Genomic DNA, 15,196 nt, shown 5'->3' with positions numbered 1-15,196 from the left:
CAACCATCACCATTAACCATGCCTGAATTTTTCCATCACACTTGACACAAGTTTGGTGTCCCCTAAGCATTATGCCTTCCTTTCCCCTTTCCTCCTTCCTTCCCCTGGGAACCACTAAGAAACTTTGATCTTTGTATGCTTGCCTCTTCTAGATATTTCACATAAGTGAGATCATACAATATTTGTCCTTTTGTGACTAATTTCACTTGGCCTAATGTTGTTTTAGGTTATATTGTAATGTCGGTGCATTTTAGGGTAAATAAGAAACTCCCTAAGTGCCTGTGCTTACATTTTCTAGACTGTTAGGTGTCCTTTCTCCCTCTCTGTGTACCCCCTACCCATTGCAGCCACCCTGTCTGGTCCCCAGGGGTTTGAACCTGTCCTTCTGACCAGATACATCTGTTGCGCATTTGGTTATTTGAGCCAGTGTGTTTGGAAATCGTCCATAACGAGAGATGTCCGTGTAATTCTAGGGGTCGACACAGTTGGCGTCAGGGCCCTGGGCCACAGGGTGCCACATCTACTCTGGGTTCATAGAGAATGCCCACCCCACATGTGCCATGCGACACATACCTTTTTTTTAACACATGAGAATCTGGGCTCAGACAAGAGAAATGAATTCACTGGAGTCGTCCGGTTGGGAAGTGAGGAGGAAGTGAGGAGGCCTCTCTGATGCCAAAACTTAGTGGCATGGGGTGGGGTTGGAGGGTACAGATAGCACCAAGCCGTCACCAGGGGCCAGATCATACCAACCAGCACCAGCATGAGGCTTTGTACTTACTGAGGCACTGGGGAGCCATGAAGGGTTTAAGCAGGGGAGGAACTTGGACAGACCTGTGGGCTTAAATCTTCTTTCTGGATACCATGTGGGAATGAGTTGGCAGGGGAGGGTGGGGGCAGGGAGGTGGCTGGTGCAGCCATCCAGGTGAGCAATACTGGGAGTGTGACTACAGCAGTGCGGTGGCTACGAGGAGAAGGGGGTGGATGTGAAAGATGTTTAAGAGGTAGCACTTCCCTGGCTTTGTGACTGGTTGGGTGCAGGAGCCCGGGAGGAGGAACAGGTTCCTGGCTGAAGCATCTGGGTGGAAAGTAAGGGGCAGGATCTTTCCAGCCTTGAAGTCCAGCCAGCAGAAAAGACACTTGAGTCCCCCAAGTGAACAGCCTCATGCCACCCCACATGCAGAGGGTGATTTCTGTGAGGTCTTTTAGGCCTGCTCCAGAATGAATCCCTACCCCATGAGTCTGAATGGGGGGAGCCCCCAAAACTCGTATTTCCGCTTCCACCTCTCTTTTCCCTGGTCCCCTTCATTCTGACTCAGCAGATCCTTACCTGTTTCCAGGATATACACCACCCTGTCCAGTCTCCTTACCTTTGCTCATACTGTGCCCTTCACTTGAAACGCATTTCCTTATACCCCCTGCCCCCCAGCCAAATCCTGCCTGGGCATCCTGGCTCAGCTCCTCATGAAGGCTTTTGTGACTCCCCAGCCTCCCCCAACTGGAAGCCCCTAGATCACCCCTTCTTAGGTCTCTAAACACATTCGACTTTGGAGTTATGAGTCCTGTGGTCTTTGTTGCCCTAATGTCCAGCACATAGAGGGGCAGCTGAGAGAGGCAAGCAGGTATGAACCAAGGTGCAAAAAGATGAGAGAATGAGTGAGTGAACCCGTGAAGCGGGTGGGTGAGAGGCTGGAGGGATGCATGAGTGAGTAAGGGCACGAACGACAGTGGCGGGATCGCGTGGGTAGGAAGGGTGGACAAGAGACTCTCAGAGCCGTGGGGTTTGTTTGACATTCTTTCCCTGTGTCAAAGGTTGATGGGTCATTTCTTTCTCAGAGAGACTGGCAATTCTGACTGGGGCTTAGCCCAGGCTCGGTGCCCTCTGTCACATTGAGAGTGACCCCCATCCCTGTCCCCCACATACAGATACCCAACCCTTGCAATGGAGCATCCCAGGGAGTCTGCTCTGCAGAGTTGTATTCCTGAAGGTTGGCACCAGGGAGACAAATATCCATGGCAAAATCTGCCCCAGAGCCTCAGGGGACTGGAAGGTGTTTGGGAAGGAATGTCAAGAAGGCCCCACCCCAGTGGGTATGTCCTGAGATGCAGACCTCATGGAAGCATCATTACCCTCTTAGATCACAGTGTCACTGCCTTAGGGCCCATCCTTCACCTGCTCAGGGAAATAAGGCCCAAAGCCAGGCGTGTGCCTGTTGGCTCTATTTCTGCTCCAACAAGACCTTTGTATCCATTCTGGCAGTATCTGTACCCCACAACAGAACAATACTGGGGTCTCTCCCTGCTGCTCTCACAGTCGTCTCACAGCTGTGGATGGGGCCCCTTCGAGGCATTCCCACCCCCAGAAGGCTGCCTCACTCTCATTGGAGGCTGCTCCTGGCACCCAAAGGATGACCCATGGAATTTGGCATGGGAAGGTTTTAGGGTCAGACCAGTGGCAAACACATTGACCCCTGTGCTTTACTTTTGGAGTCAGTGAAACTTAACTCACCCTTGTGCCCTCTTTTAGGGCAAGTGTGGCCCGAGCTGAGAACAATAACAGCCACAATAACAGTGATAACATTTGTGGAGCCTGTCTCACCATCACAACTCTGTGAGCTGGTTACCATCACCTTCACTTACAGGGAAAGAAGCTAAGGCACAGAGACGGGCACTGACTCGCCAGGGTCACACAGCAAGGCTGTGGTCACGTCCAAGCCATGTGCCAGCCCAGGCCTGTCTGCACCCCTGGGCTCTGACACACCAGACCATGGAGGGCATGGAATGCCAGGCAAGGGGGCTTGGCTGGATGCTGGAAGCACAGTGAGCCTGGGAGGGTTCTGAGAAGGAGGGTAACCTGATTAGATTTACAGTTTAGAGATAGACTCATAGAGCATTAGAGCTGGAGGGACCATAGGGGTTGTCTGTTTCGGGCCTCTCTGGCCCTGAGTGAGGTTTCTGGCTGTGAGGCAATAGGGAGGGGACTCATGGGAACCTGGGACATGCGTGCCCTGGCTTTACGATTCCAGACCAGGACCTTCCACCACTGTGTAAGCCCCCGACAGGTTCTGGCTCCCCAAGGTACAGATTAGGGAACTGAGATACCTAGATCAGCCCTTCTTAGGGCTCTAAACACATCCTACTGTGTTTGGAGGTGTAAGTCTTTTGTGATTTCCATTGCCCAGAGAGGAGAGCAGCTGAGCAGTCTTTAGCTGGCTCTAAGGCCCACCCCCAGGCCCCAGCCTGAGCCAGAGCCTGACAACCCGCTGGTGGACCCAAGTCAAGGCCTTGGGAGCCCAGGGTGTGATGAGAAATTTAGTCCAGATATCAGGCTTGAGGAGGACAGGGGAATGAGATGAGGGATTAAGTAGTGAGTGATGGAGATAGAACATGGGTCCAAAAGGAAGCCTATTCCCCTGCTTGGTAGAATATGACCCACTTACACACACCAATGCGTGCACACACTCATACATGCCCCTTCCCACTCTGCAGAGGGGAATTGGCTGGGGAATTGCCACCTAGGCAGAATGTCATTCCACTGCTTACCTGCTCCACAACCTTAAATGATATAGCTACAGCAACGGGAGTGGGTGGTAACTTGGTGCCAAGATAAGCCCATATCGTTCATTATTTCATTTAATGCTCACAGCCATCCTCCATGGTTGGTAGAACTCAATCAGTTTTATGGATGAGGAAACTGAGGCTCAAAGAGTTGAAACAACTTGTCTTGGCTCAATCAGTAAGTGGAGCAGCTGGGACTTGCGCCTAGGTCTACCTGACACCAAAGCTCTTGTCTGTAACCACTGCACTGAATTGCCTCCCTTGTCACTTGGTCTCCCTGAGCTCCAGCTCCTCATCTGACACTGGAGAGAGCAATGCTTGCCTAGGAGGGCTGTGGGGATGATAAGGGGTCACAATTGTGAAAGTAACAGGCCTAGCAGAGCTGGGCCCACAGTAGGTGCTGAACCAGTGAACATTCCCATCCTTCCCCTCTGCGTCTCTGTTCTCTCCATCTGTGCAGTTGTAGGATGGGGAGAACCACAGGAGCCTTGGCAAATGGCTGCAGACAGAGCCCACACACCCTCAAGGCCCCTGGCGTGATATGCTGGCCCTGACTGGGGTACTGCTCTTCCAGGGTACATCCTCATCCCAGACCAGCACCCCTTCTCAACCTGCTGCTGTCTCTGAGTCCACTCCCATCAGGACACCCTGGCCCAGCTGCTTGTGGCTCAGCTCTGGGAAGTTCTGGGCTGGAAGTGGGAGGACAAGGCTGGACCAACGTGCATGGGCACGGCATGGGCATCAGTACACACACACGTTGGGGTACCTTGATGAACACTGGAGTGAGGAGAGTGTACTCATAGGGGTACATGTACCCCCATGCTCAGAAGCCCCTATTCTTATCCCAGTGGAATCACATCTCTAACTCAATCTTTGCCCCATGAGTGAATGCCAGCCCTTCCTCCAAGGGACTCTTAGACTCTCAGCCAGGAGGGAGGGAGAGAAGGCAACAGCTGCACAGTGAAAACCTTCTAACTAACCCACCAAGCCCAGGGCTGTGACAGAGAAGTGGCCAAGGCCAGGGAGCACAGAGAAAGAAGGGCTGGGGGAGTCAGGGAAGGCTTCTCAGAGAAGGTGGTGCTCGGGCAACGAGAGATGATGTTTGCTTAGTGAACAGAAGAGGGAAGGGGATTTCAGGCAGAGGGAACAGCTCAAGCAAAGTCCTGAAGGCACAACGGTTCCAGATGAGTTCAGAGAGAGGCAGTCACTCCCTCGTGGCTACCCATGGCATGTGTGGGGTGTGTGTGCAGAGGCCTAGGGGATGGGGGAGTAAAGAGAGGCACTTGCCCCCAGGCACAAGTCCAAGGGGGCACCAGGTGAGGTGCAGAATGACATTCCGAGGTGCCACGGATATGAAAGGCGCCTGACTGAGGCAGACGGAGGAGAAGGCAGGAAAGCATTTCTGCTGACACCTCACTGCTACCAACGTCTTGTCTTCTCATCTTGAAATTGCAGATGGGGGAGCGTAATTTAGAGATTGCCCCTGGGCGCATGTTACCCTTGCTTCTCCCCTGTGTATGGGGATGGGGAAGAAACACCTTGAACACAGACCTGAAGATCCCAGGCTTTTGAAAAATGTATGAATTAAATTGTCAGGGAGTTAGAAGGGAAGGTATCCCGAGGGGCAGAGCCCTGAACAAAGGCAGGGGGGCTGGAGCGGCTGTGCCGGCCCAGACAGGAGTATGCAGACCCTTGGGGGAGAAGAATCAAGATGATATACCGATCTCCAGAGTCTGGTGGACTTTCCCAAACTCAGAAAAATCACGCAGCCTGCGAGGAGTTATTGCCCCTCTGCCTCAGATGTCCACCCTCCCTGCACGGGCCAGAGAGGAACAAAGGGGCGAGCTGGATGCTGAAAGGAAGGCCTGCTCTCCAGCCGAGGCTCCTCTCGTTCACGTCAGGATGAACTTGGCACGAGGCCATTGCAGGAGAGCAAGGGGGGCGGCTTGCGGCCTATTTACTCCCCAAACAGGATTTCCTTCTGGTTTTGATGCATTGCAAAGGCACCACATCTGGAAGTAGGAAGCGGAATAGCCTCTAAAACCCAGCTGCGGGCAGCTTGCCTTGGACCGGCCCCAGCGGAGTGTGGCCTGAAATTGTGGCCGGGTCTTCAAGGGAGAGGCGAGGGGCCTCTCAGGTCAGTCACTGTCTGTGGGTCCTCATTCTCACCGTTCTGCTTTGTGCTCCACGCCAACCCACCACCTGTCCTGGCTCAGTGATCCTCATCTATAACTGTTAAAAATGTCTTCACTTCACTGGCCTCCCTGTCTTCTCTCCCAGCCCCAATTTGTCACCCAACAGCCAGATGGGTCTTCCTAGAATGCTTATCTGACCCTGTCCCTTCCCTTCTTAAGGCTCTGCCATGGCCCCCTGCTCCTTAGAGTGGAGCCCAGACTCCTCAGCCTGGCATTTGAGGCCCACTATTTGGCCTCTGACCTCCCTGCAGCCAGGTGGAGGCCTCAGTAGCCCCAGGGTCTTTGTGCCCTTTGCACACTCGGGTGCCTCTGAGCCTGCCTTCCCTTTGACCTTCCATGCCCGTTTCCCCTTTGGCTTCTTTGGAAGCCCTAGATATTGTTCAAGGCTCAGGTCGATCAGCAACTGAATGAAGTGAAAGGATCAGTGTTGGCATAACTGACCGTGTGTGCCTTCCCCACCTCCTGCACTTCTCCCCAAACTTAGAACCATCATCCCCACCTCCAGGTCCAACCCTCCTCTGTGCCACTAAAGCCCCCTGTCTCCCTTCATTACCGCCCTGATTGCACGATTTGGTTATGGTGATTTACGTGTGTGTCACCCTTCTGGGCTCTGTGCCCCTGGAGGGTAGGACCCATGTCTGGGTTCTCTGTGTCACGGCATCACCCAGCACTGGGCTGCAGCCAGACTGTCCAACGGAACTGCCCTGCACCAAAAATTACCAAATGTGCTGAACTGCTCTGGACTGGGGCACCAACCTCTCAGGGCCAGGGAAATAAGCCAAATGGACCACAGAGTCTGAACCCTACCCACAGTCCTTACCAGGCACCCACCGATAAACTCACTCACAGATAACCAGTAAGTATCCAGTTGTCCATCGAGTTGGTTATGACTCATGGTGACCTCGTGTGCATCAGACTAGAACTGCACTCCATAGGGCTTTCACTGGCTGATTTTTCAAAAGCAGATTGCCAGGCCTTTCTTATGAGGCACTTCTGGGTAGACTTGAACCACCAGCCTTTCGGTTAGCAGCTGATGCATTAATCGTTTGCACCACACATAAAACATCTTTAAAACTGGGGCAGGGGTAGGGGGACACTGCAAAAAGGAAACTGGTGCTCAGCCTAGAAGAAGGAGCCATGTGTTCCAGCTGTGGTCACATATGTGGTAACCCATCAGCTCCTTCCTCACCCTGCAGATGAAGCCCAGAGAAAGGGAGTGGAAGAGCCAGCCTGTGCTGTTGCCATTTCATCATGGGCTGGAGCTTGCGTGGCTGGCTCCTGAGGCTGTTACTGGGGTATGGGGTGGGAGGAGAGAGGCAGGGAGGTGTAGAGGTCGCAGGGGCTTGAATGCTAGTCTGGCCGGCAGGGCTTTAAGTGATAAGTGACAGGATCCAGTTTCTTTGTCAGAAGACACCTTCTGGATGGCTGTGTGGAGACACGGGGAGGCAGGGAGGAGTTAGAAGTGGGAGGACCCTCAAGAGAGAAAGGTTGGAGCTAGGCAGAGGCTGAGGGATGGGGTGCCCTGGGGCTGGAGGAGGAGAGTCTGAGTGCGCGAGGCCCCACGCCTACTCTTTCCTTGGACTCGCTTTCCACCGTGATTCAGTTCTTGCTCTCTGTACCACTCCTGCCACTGGCTTGGGGGCATCACGTGTCTGTGCTGTGCTCACTACCCAGCGCAGGATCTGGTACGTGGTGGGCACTGGGTAGCTGAGCCGCCAAATGAGAATGAAGAGAAGGCCCTTCGGTTTACAAATGTGCTTGTTGTCTGACGTTGATGAGTATTGATGCTGCGCTCTCAATGGACACAGCCCCTTGACATTCACAGTTTCCTGCCCCATGGGACCCTCATTATCAGCCCTGAGAAGTGGCCATACAGCCTGAGGTTTGTAGACATGGAGATCAGGTACACAGAGGTCAGGGCATTGCCCAAAGCCTCACCGGGATAGAGCCTGACTCAAACCCAGGCCTTTGGGTCCCCAGCCCCAGCTCTCTCTGCACTACCACGTGCCACCTGCCCTCACACCCATTCAGGGCTGCGCTGCTGTCAAGCAGCGTGTAGTGCCAGGTAGCATTGGGAAGGAAAACTTTTCAGATCCAGAAACAGAAAGGCCACTTTCTTCTCCAGCCCAAGTAGTCCATTTCCAAGTCCGGGGTGAACTTTTTTTTTTTTTTCCTGGAAACTACCAGGGCTTCCCAGTTACAGAGCCTGGGCCCTGAGCAGTTCATGGGGAGCTGAACCTGAGGAGGCCTCCAGCAGGACAAGGCTGTGTAGAGGATGCTCCGGCCCCAGCCCAGGGGGGCATTCCTAGGTGGGGTGGTGGGCCCTACAGGGGCTTCCAAGCGCCCCTCACCAGCCTCTCCTACAGTTTGAGGGCTGCAGCAAGGCCTTCTCGCGGCTGGAGAACCTCAAGATCCACCTGAGGAGCCACACGGGTGAGAAGCCATATCTGTGCCAGCACCCAGGCTGTCAGAAGGCCTTCAGCAACTCCAGTGACCGCGCCAAGCACCAACGCACCCACCTCGACACGGTAGGCCCAGAGGGTGGAGGTTGAGGGGGAGGGAACGTGGGGGGCATGCATCCACCCCCGACTTGTCTAATGTGGTACAGGACCCATTGTCCAGGCAGAATCCCCCCCCCCCATTAGTTCTATTTACCCTCCCATTAGACCTATTAGACTTCCTAATTCTGGGACAAGGGACAGGGAGGAGCAGGGGAGTGTGCCCTGTGCATTGTAGGATGTTTAGCAGCATCCCTGGCCTCTGTTTACTAGATGCCAGTAGCACCCTGCTCCCAGTTCTGACAGCCAGAAATGTCTCTGGACGTTGCCAGATACCCCTGGGAGGCAGACTCACCTCGGTTCAGAACCAGTGCTTTAGCCTGTGGGTACCAGCCTACCCCAGCCCAGGCTCTGGTTCCTTGCATACCCCCATGGAAGGAGTGGGCCCACTGCCCTGTCAGCCATGCCTAGAGTAGCCACTTCCTGCTGTTCCCACCCCTTCTTCATGGAGACAGGCCAGAGCCTGTCCCTGACATCTTTGTCCCTTGAAGCACTGAGGTGGGGCAGTGCCTAAGAATCTAGGCTCCTGGAATAATGACTTGGGCTCTCCAGGAGCCTGAGTCTCTTTCCACCTCCCTTCCCCTCTCTGTGCCAGACAGTGTCTTATCTGCAGCTTTATCATAGCGTAGGTACAGGCATTCCCTCTCATGCATATAGACCTCAGCAGTTAACAGCACTTCCTAAAATGTCATCATCTGTGATCTCATACCAACCCTGCCAATCAGGGGTTTATGAACCCATTTGACAGATGAGGGAAGTGGGTCTCAGGGAGGTACAGTGCTTGCTCCTGATCACAGCTGGAAGGTGGCAGAGCTGACTCAGACCTGGGTCTGCACACCAGTCTCACCAGCGCTCTGTGTTTGCGGGTTTGCCCTGGCAGGACCTCAGCCCCCGTGTGTAGCAGGAGACCAGAATCTGCAGGCAGAGTCCACGTCTGGGCCCCAGGCCTGCATTTCTGCTCTTCCTGCAGATGCTTGGGGATCTCTGAGGGTGGAAGGCTGGGAGATCTAAGTGGCCGTTCAGCCTAGCCTGTCCAGTATACAGATGAGAAAACAGAGGTCCAAGAGAGGGGACTGGCCTGTCTAGGGTAGGGGCAGTTATCCCTGTTTTGCAGACAAAGAAATGGAGACTCAGAGAGATTGAGTCATTTGCCCTTGTTATGGAGCTGGGATGCAAACCTGGGTCTGACTCCAAGTCCAGTGCTCTTTGCTGAAAAAGTATATGTGTCAGGCACTCTGGGAGGTGGGGTTGGTGGCGGGTGGGCAGAGTGGGAAGGGAAGAGTCCTGTTCCCATCCTGAAGCGGGCCCCCCTCCCCACCCAGCTCTGCTGTCATGTTGAGGATGTGAAGTGAGGTGTTTTAACAAATCCCCCTCCCCCTTCACTACCTTTTCACAAGCCAGCCCTCGGGGTCCGTGGGACCCTGGTCCAGGCCCTGAGAGGCACCCACGGTTATGTTTCCCAGATGCCACAGGCAGCACCAACCACACCAAGCCTTTCCATGCCCCCTTCTCTGGGTTTTCTGGGTCACCTACTCTGACTTACCCCTTTCCCCTCCCTCTTCACTGCATTTCCTGGACCCAGCCCCAAAGCAACAGGCCTCTGGCCCCCACTTGGTGGCATGTGAACAGGGCCCCAAGTACTGGGTTGGGTCAGGCTCAGAAGGAGCCCACAGAGTCATCTCAGGCCTTCATTGCTCCAGAGGTCCCCATGAAGCCCGGGACATGCGGCAGCCAAGCTCAGCATCCCGCTCGCACACCCTCCCCACATAAACGCCAGCAGGCCGCTCCATGGTGCTCCATTGCTTTCCCGGCATCACCACATGGAGGGCTGGTGGGTCAGACCTCATGCAGGGCAGGGCCTTGTTTTGCAGACAGAATCCAGCCGTGTCCCCACGTCCTCTCTGATATCAGGGAATGTGGGATTCTCTCCACAGGCAGGAAAATTTAGCTGAACAGACTATGGAGAGAACTAGGCCTGGATCTAGTCCTGACCCCACCACCTGGTCCCGGAGGTCTGAAGACAGCCACTCAGCCTCTCTGGGCTTAGTTTCCTCAGAGGTAAAACACTTCCCTCATAAGAGGGAGATGGGAGGATCAGCCAATGTTGCAGAGGGAAAAGCCCAGCGTGCTGTCTGTGTAGCAAAGATGACTCCTACCTTTCTGCCCCGATGACTTGCTAACTAAATGCTGACCAAACCCTGCCAGGCACTGAGTGTGAAGTTCGAGTTCTGACTGCTACGGACTCTCTGTGTGAACTCGAAGAAACCACTGTCCTGCTCTGAGCCTCAGTTTCCCCATGGCAAGATGGGGGGTGGGTTACAATCCCTCCTTTGCCACTTCACTGGACCACTCAGGGCTGCACGTGAGAGGAAGCACCCAAGCAGTGTCGTACACATACTTACTAGCTGTGAGCCCTTGAGCAAACCACTCAGCCTCAGTTTCCTCATATGCAAAATAGGCATGATTCTCAGGGAGTGGGATGAGACTCAAAGGAGATCATGGATGGCAAGTGCTCGGCAAAGGCCTGCACAGAGGAAGCACTCCATCAGCGACACTCTGTACTCTGAGCACAGATGGGGAGGGGCTGTGTGAGCCCGAACGCACCATTCTTACAGAACCATGATTATCCTTGTTCTAAACGCTAATAAGGTGACCCTGGGTTTGGAGCCTGTTCGATGACTCCAGCCTGGGGTTTGGCTGCTGGCTGGGGACAGGCACAGGGTTTCCTGAGGGTTCACGGGGCAGTTGGGCCTGAGGAATGTTCTGCACACATCGAGCCCTGGAAAAACAAACACAGAGATGGGCCTTGCCTTCCTCTTTCCAGGCGAGTGCGTCTGTACTCGGAACTCTATTTGTTTGCATTTTCCCAAAAACGTGTGGATTTGTGTCAGCATCCCCAAGGGATGGGGCCTGGGGCCTGACTCCGGGCAGGGCAAGGCCCAGGAGAGGGAGAGAATAACTCTGTGAATGTGTTGGGGAGGGAGTAAGGGCTCGTAAGCAAGGGGCTGTGTGTCTGTGTGTGTGTGACTCTGTGTGACTGGGGCTGGGGGGCAGGTCTGCACACACCTTCCACCCCTCCTGCCCTGTGGTGTCCTTCCAGCGGAGGCAAGCTTCTCACTGGTCTGTCTCTCTCTTTTTGCTCTCCTCCGTTTCTTTAACCTGGCAACTCTCCATGGCAGCGCTGAGGTATGGTCATTTCTTTCTGCTTCTCCCACCGCGAGGTCCATGGGCTGTGAGCACCTCTCCCTGGGTCTCCCTCCGTCCAGCAGGAGCAGAGTTGCCTTGAGGTTTGGGGGCAGTTCTACCTGGGCATGTCTGACAGGGCCATAGCAGTCCCTGGTACTTAAATCCAAATGGTGTAACTTCTTCCAAGTGCTCCCTCATCTCCTGTCATTCTGAAAGGCCAGAGGGTCCTAAGACACAGGAACCACTAGGTATATTCAAAAAAGGGAGGTTTTATGAATTTCAAGTCCTCGCAACAGCTGGCGTTTCCAAGCCAGGTGTTGCTGAAGCCCCTGTGGAGTAGATCAGAGTTCCGTTAGAGCTGAGGGTCAGGCCCTGAGTCAGGCCCTGACCCCAAGATGCAGACAGGTCCCCTCCCCACCTGGTAGAGAGGAGGGACACCTAAACAGACCCAGCAGGACAGAGTGGACAGCCAGAAGCTGCAGCCCGTGGAGGTGGGAAGAAGGATCAGAGCATGGCTTGGAGAGGAGGTGACGTGGCTGGGTGGGAAGCGTGAGGCAGGACATGCAAGTTGCACAGGGAGAGACACTGGGAATGGCATGTGCAAGGGTAAGAAGGCCTGTGAGCCCAAGGGTGGGAAGGTGGGTGGTGGCAAGAGGAGCGGGAAGGGTGAAGACTTAGGCAGGGCCCAGGGCAAGCCTGGTGACCTGCTTCTGAATGGTCACAGCCTTGAAAGCCCTATGGAGCAGTTCTGTTGCACACATGGGGTAACCATGAGTCAGAACCAACTTCACAGCAGCTAATAAGTTTCAAAGGGCCTTGACTGCCAAGAGAAGGCCTGCATCCTGGGGGTACCAGAAGCCCTAGAGGGGCTTTTAGCAGGGGGTGGGGATGTGGCCAGACCTGTGAGAAAGGCCTGAGTGTGAGGGGAGAGCCCTGATGGCAGGGCGGAGCTGGGGCAGGAATCTGGGGGAGGCAGGGGGCATGGATTTAGAGTCCTTTCCTGTTTGGCAGCCCTGGTGGCACAGTAGTGGTTAAGAGTTTAGCTGCTAACCAAAAGTTCAGCAGTTCGAATCCACCAGCCACTCCGTAGAAACTGTGTGGGACAGTTCTACCCTGTCCTATAGGGTCACTATGAGTCAGAATCAACTCAACAGCAATGGGTTTGGTTTTTTGGGTTTTTCCTGTTCTAGATGAGCAGTGTGGGCCCCAGGTGGGGCACTTACCGAAGCCCCCATAGGGCAGAGCCTTTGTTCTCTGAGATCCAGTTTCCTGCTGGTCTCCCATGATTGTCAGGGGTAGGACCTGGGTGTTCTCATGGCCCAGAGAGCAGTCTGGGGAACTTGGCCCGTCCCTGCCAGCCTGAGGTCCTGCCTCACCCCCAGTGTGTCCCTGTGTTTGTTCCCCTCTCATCTCTTCTCCTTCTCCTACCCTCCCTCTCCTCCTCCTCTCAGGCAGCCTGTCTCACTTTACCCCTCACCCACAGGCTGCTGCTTTGCAGCTGAGAGCTAAGAAAAGTGTTCTTTTCTCAGAGCCAAACAGTGTCAAAGCTGGAAGAGCCCTTAGGATTCAGTAGGCCTCACTGTGCAGGGGAGAAGGTGAGCTCAGAGAGGGGAGGCCCCGAGTGGTGGTAGAATGGAGACGCAGACCCCCTCCTTCACTCACAGACCCCCGCAACTTCCCCGTACCTGTGGGCAGGGCTGGCGAGTCAGACCCCTCCTGGCCCTGGCCGGGCACGCTGGAGAGAGGCACAAGGCCTGAGCCTACAACCTGCCCCTCGCCCAGTCTCTCCCTCCCTCCTAGGTCACTCAGCAGGACCTGGCAGTAACACCTTGGCCCTGAGAGGTATCCCAGGGCAGATTATCCAGTAGGCAAGTTAATCGCTCACTACAGATTACTTACAGATTAGTAGATACGCACAAGTAAGCCCGTGTGTACTTTGCTTACTGGGTCATCCGCCCTGTGTCTGGCCCTTTCCTCATCCTGCCCGTGTTGTTGCAGAAGCCCTACGCCTGTCAGATCCCTGGCTGCTCCAAGCGCTACACGGACCCCAGCTCCCTTCGCAAGCACGTGAAGGCCCATTCAGCCAAAGAGCAGCAGGTGCGTAAGAAGGTAAGATGGCCTCCGTGCCGGGGCACATCTCTGCAGACCCCCGCCTGGCTGCCCACCCATTCATCCAGTCATTGGGCCAAGGACCCGCACTGGCTGCGTCCATTCGGCATCCACACACCCACATGGCCACTGTCTGTCCACATGCCCATCTACCTCCCGCTGTTCACTGAGTGTCCCCACAGCCCTTACTTCCAGCCAGCTGTAGTCATCCGCTCACACACCACCCACTAGCTCATCACCCACTGATCCTGGCTTGTTTAGTAAACACTTGAGGTCAGGCTCTGAATTAGGCATCGAGGATGCAAAAATGGAAAAACATGGTCCCTGCCTTCAGTGGCCTGATGGGCGAGAGGGAGACATAAAGAGATAATTCGACATAATGTAATAAAGACTACCACAGAGGGATCCAGAAAATAGTCAGGGTCACAAGTAAGGGGCCCTGGGCCCGTCTAGGGTTTTCGTGGAAGACGTGACACTGGGGAGAATGGAGCCCAGTGACTAGGAGCGTGAGCTCTGGAGCCAGCTGCCAGGGTCACTTACCAGCTGCAGCACTGCTAGCTCTGTGGCCTGGGGCAAGTTTCTCAATGCCTGTGTCCCTCACTTGTCCTCTGGGGACAATAAAGGACGTCCCTTAAAGGTTGTTGTCAGGACTAAATGAGTAAATGTGCGTGAAGGTTTTAGAACAGTATCTGGCACAAAGTAAAAGCTCAAAACGGAAGTGAGCATGTATTTTCATTAAGTTCTGAGGAAGGAGTAAGTGTGGGGCTGGTGAAGACAGGTAAGAAGAGTGCACCCCGCAGAGTGACCAGCATGAGGCCAAGTCTGCAGCAGAAGCGCCCTGCGTGTGGGAGGCCCAGCAGGCAGGCAGTCTCTGTCAGAGCCCAGAAGGAGAGGCAGTGTGGGCAGCGCAAGTCACGACAGGCTGGAAGGCCTGTCAAGGAGTTTGGGCTTTGTCCTGAGGACAGCAGGTGTCAGTGAGGGGTCTTAAGCAGAGAAGGGACATGTCCCCTTGAGCTTGAGAAAGATGCCTCTAGGGGCCAGGAGGAGAATGGGTTAGGGTTGTTGGAGGGAGATGCAAGGCAGGGAGGCTACTGTTGGGTAGCAAGCAAGATGATGGGGCCTGTCCTGGGGCGTGGTAGGTGGTGCGAGGGGAGGGGCTGGGCTTGGTGACTGCTGAGCTGGGCAGGGGGAGCTGCAAAGGAGCCTAGGATTAAGCCCCACTGTCAGATTTGGGGGGCAGGATAGATAGGGTGCTTTTAACCAGGACAGAGAACCCAAGAAAGAAGCAGGTTCGCAGGAAAAAAACACGGATTATGTTTGGGACGAGGAGGATGTGAGCTGCCAAGGGACCCAGGCTGCAGCAAGAGGAACAGGACTGAAACGTGGGGCAAAGACTAGGTTAACCAACATCTCCAGAGGGCCACTGAGGCATGGGATTGGGGGGTACTCGAGTGCCAGGGAGGGTGTAGGGTGGAGAGAAACACGGCAGAGATGGCAGAGAGGGAAGAGCCCATTAACTCCTGCAGGATTCATTGAGCACCTGCTGTATTCCAAACACTGTTCTAAGCCATGAATAAAACAGCACAAAGC

General features: G+C 54.7%; 1 protein-coding gene across 2 annotated transcripts in view; it reads left to right on the top strand.

The window, feature by feature from the left end:
• GLIS1 (GLIS family zinc finger 1) overlaps window positions 1-15,196 on the top strand; it is a 314,199-nt gene that overhangs the window by 280,578 nt on the left and 18,425 nt on the right. For both annotated transcript variants that reach the window (XM_049879303.1, XM_049879302.1), the window contains exons 5-6: window positions 8,120-8,281; window positions 13,496-13,606. In XM_049879303.1, the coding sequence (XP_049735260.1) occupies window positions 8,120-8,281; window positions 13,496-13,606 (273 nt within the window). The remainder of the gene's footprint in view (window positions 1-8,119; window positions 8,282-13,495; window positions 13,607-15,196) is intronic.

The sequence above is a fragment of the Elephas maximus genome, chromosome 3, assembly GCF_024166365.1.
Source record: "Elephas maximus indicus isolate mEleMax1 chromosome 3, mEleMax1 primary haplotype, whole genome shotgun sequence".
In the NCBI taxonomy this organism is placed as follows: Eukaryota; Metazoa; Chordata; class Mammalia; order Proboscidea; family Elephantidae; genus Elephas; species Elephas maximus.
This window is presented reverse-complemented; position numbering and strand designations above follow the sequence as displayed.